The sequence below is a fragment of the Notamacropus eugenii genome, chromosome 2, assembly GCF_028372415.1.
Source record: "Notamacropus eugenii isolate mMacEug1 chromosome 2, mMacEug1.pri_v2, whole genome shotgun sequence".
NCBI classification, from domain to species: Eukaryota; Metazoa; Chordata; class Mammalia; order Diprotodontia; family Macropodidae; genus Notamacropus; species Notamacropus eugenii.
The window spans coordinates 65,817,060-65,826,851 of NC_092873.1; the positions used below are offsets into that span (position 1 = coordinate 65,817,060).

At 39.8% G+C, this 9,792-nt stretch overlaps 1 protein-coding gene across 2 annotated transcripts in view; it reads right to left on the bottom strand.

The window, feature by feature from the left end:
- LOC140525356 (aryl hydrocarbon receptor-like) overlaps positions 1-9,792 on the bottom strand; it is a 74,822-nt gene that overhangs the window by 23,440 nt on the left and 41,590 nt on the right. For both annotated transcript variants that reach the window (XM_072640693.1, XM_072640694.1), the window contains one exon: positions 5,876-5,965. In XM_072640693.1, coding sequence (XP_072496794.1) covers positions 5,876-5,965 — 90 coding nt within the window. The remainder of the gene's footprint in view (positions 1-5,875; positions 5,966-9,792) is intronic.

Below are 9,792 nucleotides of genomic sequence, written 5' to 3' on the forward strand. Positions count from 1 at the left end.
AATTCAAAGCCCTAGACAGTTGAATTCCAGATAGACTGCCTTCGTATTCATTATTTTTCTTTATTCAAAGTTTCAATATGACTGACTACTTTCTATTGTCTGAACTCTGCATTCCATGCCCTACTTCTTAGTGTCTGTACAAATTGTCCTCCATGCCTGGAATGCCCCCCTTCTGCCTCTTGGAAACTTGCTTTCTTCAAGAATCAGCTTGGATGATGTCTCCTTCTAGAAGTCTTTTCTGAAACACACACACACACATGCACGCACGCACGCACAGTTATGCCCTGAGATCAGATATTTTAACCTTTGCATGGGAGAATCATTGCCCCCAGTTGCAGTCTGGTGAAGTTTATGGATCCCCTTCTGGGAATGATGTTTTTTCCCCAAATTTATAAATTTATTTGTTTTCAGTTTACAACAATTACTTCCACAGGTTCTAAATTTTCTCCCTCTCTCTCCCCACTCCCTCCCCAAGATAGCATACAATCTTATATGGACTCTACACATACATTCCCATTAAACACATTTTCACATTAGTCATGTTGCATAGAAGAATTAAAACAAATCGGAGAAATCATGAGAAAAACCAAAACAAAAGAAAATATAACAAAAGAGGAAATAGTCTGCTTCACTCTGCATTCTGACTCCATAGTTCTTTCTCTGAATGTGGATGGAATTTTGCTTCATGAGTCCTTTCGCGACGTTTTAGGTCCTTGCATCCTGTGAAGGACTATCAAAAACAGTCCTTCCACACTGTGACTGTTACTGTACATAATGTTCTTCTGGGTTCTGCTCACTTCACTCAGCATCAGTTCATGTAAGTCTTTCCAGGTTTTTCTGAAGTCTGTCCATTCATAATTTCTTTTAGCACAATAGCATTCCATTATATTTATATACCACAACTTGTCCAGCCATTCCCAGCTGATAGGCATCCCCTCAATTTCCAGTTCTTGAAAAAGAGCTTCTATGAATATTTTTGTACATGTGTATCCTTTTCCCATTTTTATGATCTCTTTGGGATATAGCCCTAGAAGCTGTATTTCTGGGTCAAAGGGAAAGCATGTTTTATAGCCCTTTGGGCATAGTTCCAAACTGCTCTGAAGAATGGTTAGATCAGTTCATGGCTCCACCAACAATGAATTAGTGTTCCAACTCTCCCACATCTTCTTCAACATTTATCATTTTCCTGTTTTGTCATGTTAGCTAACCTGAGAATGCTGTTTTTAAATGCAATAAAAAAGACATTAAAAAGGAAATCAAATGTATTGAAATACCTATCACAACATGTTTTTATCCAAGTCCATGTAGCCCCTAAAATCTCTCCCTGCACCACCAGAACTCAGGTTAAGAATTTCTACTCTGGAAATAGACCAGCTCCTAGAAAGTGGGTCCTAATTCATGGTCTTAGCACCCCTAGCAATTATCCAGGATATGTTGTTAAAATAGCACTTAATACGGCCTTCTTGAATGGCCTATTGTGAAAACGCTGGGACATTTCCAAAGGCCTTTACATTCATTTGATTAACACCCTAAGGCAAGTGCTACAAGAATTCTCACCCCCATTTTATAGATTAGGGAACAAAGGCATATGCAGGTCACATAGCCTGCACATAGTAGTTGTTGGAGATGTTCCTGTGTGACCCTTTTTGCAATGGATTTGAACCCTGATCTTCCTACTTCCCAGCAAAGCTTTCTGTCATTGCAACATATTGTCTCTAACAGAGGGGTCCAAGTTCTGTTAAAAATCAAGCTGTTGGGATGCTGGGAATAGGAATAGGGAGGTGGAAGTGGTCATCTAATGATGAGTTTTGTTTGACTTCATTTGGAAGCTTTCCATTTCTGTAGGTGTAGATCACGTCTACCCAACAATTTTGCTCCAGAAGTAACTTGACTAACTGCTTTCCTAGGGAAGATTTCAGGTACTTGGGTCAGAAGGAAGAACAAGACCAAGGCCATTACTGCGGGTGGCCAAGTAGTCTACAGAATGCAGAAAAACAGTCATCTTGATGTTTCCTAACATCCCAACTTTGGTCAAACAAATAAAATTTCTAGTCATTTAGCTGACATGCTCAATTTTCTTCCAGGAATTTGGTATCATGAATGCAAGGGCTAGACACATAAATAGACAAGGGAGACAGTCTCTTCTCTTAAGCAATTAACATTCTTTTCTGGGACAAAGCAGATAATGTTGGTCAGGCTTCTGGTGACCACAGGGAGGACAAGAGAGATGATCAGGCCAACAGCCCGCAATTTTATCAAAAGGATTGTAATTGGTGATTTCTGCTCATTGAATGTAAGTGAATAGTGCAGCTGAACCACTCCTTTTAAGAGGATAGATCACGGTAGGATCTAGAAGGTCAGGGGGTTAGGTTGGACCATTGACTTACTTTCCCAGTGTGATTCACTTCATCCTCCAGAGTATATAGCCATTCAAGGCTGAGTCACGACTGGAGCAAGTGATGGTATCTCTCTCCCAGCCCTTGAGCAAATCTAAGGTACACAGTTCCACATTTGGGTGAAAATGAGGGGGTAGTTTGGAATCTAAGTGGTCTCCTTGCACTAGGATTTCTAGTTCATTTTGTTTATTACCTGTATTTTATACATTTATTCAGAGACATCTGGGCCTCTAGGTCTTCCTTGCTTCCTCTCACCATTTATATTCCTTCCTGGAAACTACTGGATCTCTTACTGATATTCTTCTTCCTCTGATGTACCTTCTGTTCTCCATGGTATCTGACTAGTTAGATCTAGGTGTGCAGTTTTCTCCCTCTAGCATCCATTTTCGATTTAAAACCCTTTTGACCTAACTCACAGAAATTTCGGTCAATATAGATTTTTGCTGAAAAATGAAAATGATAAATGTTGGAGAAGATGTTGGAAAATTGGAACACTAATGCATTATTGGTAGAGTTGTGAACTGATCCAGCCATCCTGGAGAGCAATTTGAAACTTTTATAGCCCAAGGGGCTATAAAACTGTACATACCCTTTGAGCCAGCAATGCCACAACTAGGTCTATATCCCAAAGAGATTATAGAAAATTGATAGCAGCTCTTTTAGTGGTGGCCAAGAATTGGAAATTGAGATGATCCCCATCAATTGGGGAATGATTAAACAAGTTATGGTATATGAATATAATGGAATACTATTGTTCCTTAAGAAATGATGAGTAGGTGGATTTCAGAAAAACCTGGAAAGACTTATATGAACTAAGGCCAAGTGAAGTGAGCAGAACCAGGAGAACATTATACATAGTAATAGCAACATTGCACGATGATCGACTATGATAGACTTAGGTCTTCTCAGCAATAAAATGATCTAAGACAATTCCAAAAGACTCATGACAGCAAATGGCATCCAAATCCAGAGAAAGGTCTATGGAGTCAGAATGCAGATCAAAGCACACTATTTTCTTTTTTGATGTTTTATTCTTTCTTGTATTTTTTTTCATTTTGTTCTGATTCTTTTTTCACAACATAACTAATGTAGAAATGTGTTTAATATCATTGTACTTGTATAACCTACATCGGCTTCCATGCCATCTTAGGGAGAGGGGAGGGGAAAAAAAGTTTAGAACTCAAAATCTTATAAAAGTGAATGTTGAAAATTCTCTTTACATGTAATTAGAAAAAATAAAATACTATCAAGTGGAAAAAATATATCTTGCTGCTTCTGTCTAAGCAAATTATGCCCCTAGAGAGACACTTATCATTCTTCCAGTTTAAACTGGGCCAAAAAATCCAAATTCCACTCTGAGATACCATCTTCTTACCCAGTTGTTTACATCCGAAATTCACCTCTCTCTTTTGAAGCCGCTGCCTCTGACCATCTGTGCCAATGAAGATGCCATGTCTGAATCCAAGCCTTTTAGTTTCTTCTCCAAAATTTCATAAGCCCAAGAAATACTTTAAGGCTCCTTCTGGACAGATCATTTCCACATGAATCATCAGAAGTGGATAGTTGTCATCAGGTTTGACCAGCTTAAGTAGTCTCTCTGTCACCTCCTTGACAAACTCCAGGAAAATGATGTCTTTCTTCTTCCTCTAAGTCCAACCAAAGCCTTCCTTGGGCTCTTGAACAGGGAGTGTTTAGTGCCTGGTATTTGTTTCTTCTCTTTCAGATCTCCCATGAACCACCTTGTCCAATGGTAGCTGACTAAGAAATGGTGTCAAGCAACTTTCCCTTCTGGGTAGGTTTACCTTCTGCAGCAAGAAACCAAGGGTGTGTAGCCCATTTTTTTTTTACCTCCCTCAGAGAATGATCTCTGGAGGTTTCCCATATTTGTCTGCCTACAGACATGGGCAGGGGGAAGGGGAGGGGGAGAAGTGGCTGCTGATGAAGTCAACTGCTAGGAAAAGTGCTAGTGATCAAAAGGTATGTCCTGACTGGTGTGCCATTCCACATGACATTTCAGCCCAGTTTGATGATGCCAGTGTAAAGGAGTGGTCCTTGAAAACCCAAGACAGAATCACAGAAAAGAAATTGACAGGTGAGATTTCAAACTAACTATAAAAACATGATCATGAAGTGCGCCCTTTGCAAGGTGTGACCAAACCTCTTGACTGAACTAGGATGGGAACAGGACCATAGGATGAACAAAAAAAAAAGGCCATGTCATCTGGGTGACCTTTGAAAGTCAATGAGGTTAGACACCAAGAGCAGCCTGGATCCTAATCTGACACATGTAAGACATGAAAGACATACAGTTGGAGAAGGGAAGGCTGGAAGCACCCACACGGAAAAGGGAATAGAAGGATGGACAGAGCCATTTGCCACAAAGCAAGGGGCCAGGGCTCTTGTAGTAAATCTGGAAGTATATAAGTATATACATATATACATATATCTATATCTATATCTATATATAGTATGTATTTAAGGACAAAGTAAACATTTTAAATAAAGATAAATGGACTTTGCTTTCTCATTATAACTTGTGTTAACCTCAGGTTTTCAATGGCCTGGAGATACTTACTGGAAATGCAGTTGGGAAAAAGACATTAAGAGGCCAGGCATCTCCAGAGAAGAGACAGAGATGGCTCAAACACTAAAGGTTTTTGCAAGTCACACTGTCTCTGGAAGGGGAGGCTCTGAGCTTAAAAAAGAAAAAAAAGAATTGTCCATCTTTTGATGAAACTTCCCAGAAGAGAGAAGGAAACCTCCTGACACAATGAATGGTTCAGTAGTAGAATGAAGGGGGCAAGTAGGAATGATTGGCCAATACTGCTCCCATATTACTCTGACTCCAGTCTGACAGCAAGCAGTTTCTCCTTCTTGGTCTACTGTGGCCCAGCAGTGCTTCTGTTGGTGTTGACGAGGCCATTCCTTAAATATACTCTCATTTGCCATACTTACTAAAGAATTCTGTTTTGATAAATGCCCAGTAGGCGCATGGTGCAATGAATCTGGACGGTGTGTGTACAACATTGAATGCCTTCGATTCTGACAAGGCCTGTGGGACCTAAAGCTCTTAACTTCCCTCTCAAGATGAAATACAAATTTTCAGTGGGAATAAATATTTCATATGTCACAGGGTGGAGCAGCTAGGTGGCCCAATGGATAGAGCACTGGGCTAGGAACCAGGAAGACTCATCTTCCTGAGTTCAAATCTGGCTTTAGATACTTACTAGCTGTGACCTTGGGCAGGTCACCTAACACTTCAATTTGTTTCAGTTTCTTCCTCTTTAAAATGAGCTGGTGAAGGAAATAGCAAAACCATTCCAGTGTCTTTGCCAAGAAAATAACAAGTAATGTCACAACTAGTCAGACATGACTGAAAAATGACTGAACACAGGGTGTCTGACAATCCAGAATGCCAGGCGCTGAGGGAGACATGCAACCAAAACTTATACCAAGGTTTCAGTAAGTGGCATACTAACCTGATGAAATCCCAGGTAGTCCTGAATAGTATGAGAGGAATAAAAGATTAATCCCTCAGAGGTGACCACCAGTACAAAACCATTCAGGGCCTGCAGAAAAGAAAAAACAGACAAACAAATTCAGGATCAGCTTTTTTCTCTTCCTCTTATCTCTGGAGTCATACAAGCAACAAGCACTTATTAAGCACCTACTGTTTTCCAGGCAATTGTGCTAGGCTCTGAGGATACAAAGACAATAAAGAAACAGTTCTATCCCTCAAGAAGCTTATAGCATTTTCTTGACTGATACATGTAGTTTGGTTTTCCCCATGTTTTTGGTGGCTATAATTCAAAGGAATCACTGAATTTTAGAACTGAAAGGAATCATCTAGTCTGTCCCTTGAATTTTAAAGATGAAATGCCTTGGGTCCAGAGGTAAAGAGAAGTAAAAGTCTCAAAGTCTCCCATCAACTTAGTGGCAGAGTCAGGCTTCCAACCCAGAGCTCCCAAATCCTTCCTGGTTCAGTGCCTCTCCCATGGTATCACCCAAACATTGCAGGGAGGTTTCCACCATGTTGGGGGATATAATCTATGGGAGATTGATGCGAGGACAGAGAGGCAGATTGCAGAGACTGAGTAAATGATGGTGAGTCAGAATACGCCCTTGTAAGAAGAATATTCTAAGGGGTGAGATCATAGTGGCCATTGAAATATTGAAATATATGTGAAAGGTAATAGAAAAGCTATTAGCAACATTATTAAGGGGAGTCCTGCTTACAATCCCATTTGAGTTGATGAATATTTATCAGCAACAATAATAGCAGCAGTGATGATCAGGTAGCTAGCATTTACATAGCACCTTAAAGTTTGCTAATTGCTTTGCCAGTGTCAACTCGTTTTTTTCAAATCAATATTAGCTAATGTAAAGTTTTCTGCTTGGGTTCAAATAGTCAACAATACAGATGAAGAATGGGGGATCTATAGACAGGAAAAATCTGGGAATTTTTATGTGATTGGATACCTAGGATGAGTCAGCAGGATGATGTGGTAGTCAAAGGTAGGAAATGAGTATTTATTAAATACCTACTATGTGCCAGGCACTGTGCTAAGCGCTTTACAAATATTTTTCAGATGATATGGTTCCAGACATGTTAGAGTAACCTAGGAGAAATCACTTCACTTCTATGAAGGAATGAATGAATGAGACATTTATTAAGACCTTATTATATAGAAAATACTGTGCTTTTATGGGTCTTATCTGTTGAATGTGGGAATTCTACCTGATGATTCCCTAAGGTGCTTCGTAGAACTTTGAAGAACAAAAACCTATCTGATTTCAGACTTCATTCAGTCACCAGTCCATCTGTCCAGCTGGGTCAACATACAGCTAGCATAGAAAACCCAGAAGAAGGGCTTCTTGACTTGCATTTAAAAGCTGGCCTATTTTTCTGCTATTATTGGCCTGGTTGTCTTTGAAGGAAATAAAGAGAGAAAGGGAGGTGAGACTTCTTGGGTAGTTTCTTCATGTGAAACAATGACTATAATAATTCCCATCATTCCTTCCTACTAGGGTTATTGTAAGCTCAAATGAGATGACTTTATAGTCTCTGAAGTATTTGTGTCAGGTCTGGCTGTTGTTGTGAATTCAAGGGCTATTGTTTTAGGACTAACTTTCTGCCAGGTGGTTCCATCATTCAGATCACTCTATCTCTTCCTTCTCCAAACCACCAACAAAAGTACTAGTCTTCCCTTAAGTTTCTAAATATCTCTTTTACTTTTTGGAATAATGTTCTCAGCCACCAATATCTTTTTTTTTCTTTCTGGGAGGAGAAACTTTTGTACGTGGAAGTATTTTCTCAGGCTCCAAGCCAAAAAAATAAAATAAATGATTGATGGTCTCCTGTCACTCTTGGGGGCACTTGCTGTCCTGGGCTGTGTTCAGATTGCTCTAGGAGAATTTACATGGCATGCAACTACTCTGTTTACTTAACCACACAGCAGGCACGTAGACTCTGGGTGTGATATGTGTGAAGGATGCAAAATGGGATTTCCTGCTGTGATGATTTTCCATGGATGTTTATTCTAGGGTACAAGAAATCATCCAGATTCTCCCCTCACCCACTTAGGATTTTCACACACAGCCAGTTAGTAAACCCCTTACGTTTCACCAATCCTATAACCTGGATTTATTAGGGCACTTTTTAATGGGGTCTTCCTGCCTCTTCCTGAACTAGAAGGATAACATTGTCTCCTCTACAGAAGCAGTTCTTAACCTAGAATCCTTGAACTTAAAAAAAAGGATAAGTGTATTTCATTATAATTGAAATTTAAGAATATTCTTCTGAGAAGGGGTCCATAGGCTTCAGCAGACTGCCACTGACCAAGGAGGGCAGAGAAAAGGTGAAGACCCTGCAAGGCCCCACACTGGTCTGGTCCTGTAAATGTATTTGTCTCAAGAGGCATAGGTTTTTAGGTTATTTCTAGGTGGCACATCTTCATCACCCTACTTGGAAGTTACTGATCATTCACTTCAGTTGTGGATAGGAAATAGTAAAGACAAAAGAAATTCACAATCATATTACAGTCAATCATATCAGCTTATTCCACTTGGACTCTCCATGTCTTTGGACATTCAATCCTCCATGTGTGGAATGTATTCTCTCTCCTCAAAGAATTCCCAGTATCTGCCAAAGTTCATCTCAAATGCCACCTCCCACATGGATTCTCTCCTGATCCACCCAATTGCTGGTGCTGTCTCCCTCCCCAAATTATTTTGTAATTATTTGTCAATTTATTACCCTCCCTCCACCCCAGAAAACAAGTTCCCCAAGGCCAAGGTTCTGATTTCATAGTCATGTTGCATGGCATCTAGCTCACAGTAGGTGCTTGTTAAATGCATTTTCTGGTCATTTAGTTACCAGAACTGTTAACAAAGAACAGAGTTACAGTGATTTTCACCTCTTCTTTTTTGGCTCACCTATCATCTGAGGGAAAGAAAAAAAAGGTACTAAAACAGTTGAAATTGAAGATGGAAATAGATGTCAGAAATCTAAAACACAGGGAGAAGAAACGAATCAAATGAAGATAGGAAGGAGCTGGAAAAGGATTTCTATTAGACGAAAACTGAAGGAAGTGCACTTTGGCATTTGGGGTTGGCAAGAAAATGGCTATGAGACACTGAAGGCAAATAACCCAGCAAGACTCCTGAGGAAAATGTCTTCCTTGAAATGTAGCTATCAGCTCGTCTTAAAAATGACTCTTGGTGTTCTGTTACATTTATACTTATATGTATCTATGTCCTTGTTACCTCCTTTGTTAGAAGGTAAGGTACTCATGAGTCCTAAGTATTGTACCTTTTTTTTGTGTTCTTATATCTCTGCCACCAGGCAGCCAGGTGGTGCAGTGGATAGAGTGCTGGGTCTGGAGTCAGGAAGACCTGAGTGGGACCCAAGGCAAGTCATTTAAACCTGTTTGTCTCAGTTTCCTCATCTGTAAAATGATCTGGAGAATAAAATGGCAGACCACTCTAGTGTCTTCCAAGAAAAGAGTTGCCCGTGACTGAAATGAGTGAACACCAAATCCCTGGCTTCTCCTGTAGTACATGGTGTTTCATAAGTGTGTATTGGGTGGTTTCTTGTTGACCTGCTGGGATATCCCCTTTGGCAAGGCACAAAAGGCAAAGGAGATGTTTTTAGTGACCTACAGAGTATATGTCATGTTTGTGTTTCTGCTATTGCTAAATAATAGGTACATAAGAATAAAACACATAGAGGAAGGAAGGGATTCCTTTATACTCTCCAGGTTATCAGAGAGATACATTTCTAGAAAGAAAAGAAAAAGTGAATTAATGGGAAAACAAAAGGGATAAAGAATTTGAGGAACCTCAGGGAATTCTATCTTATGTTAAAATGTCTGAGTATGAGAAAGTATGAGCCTAA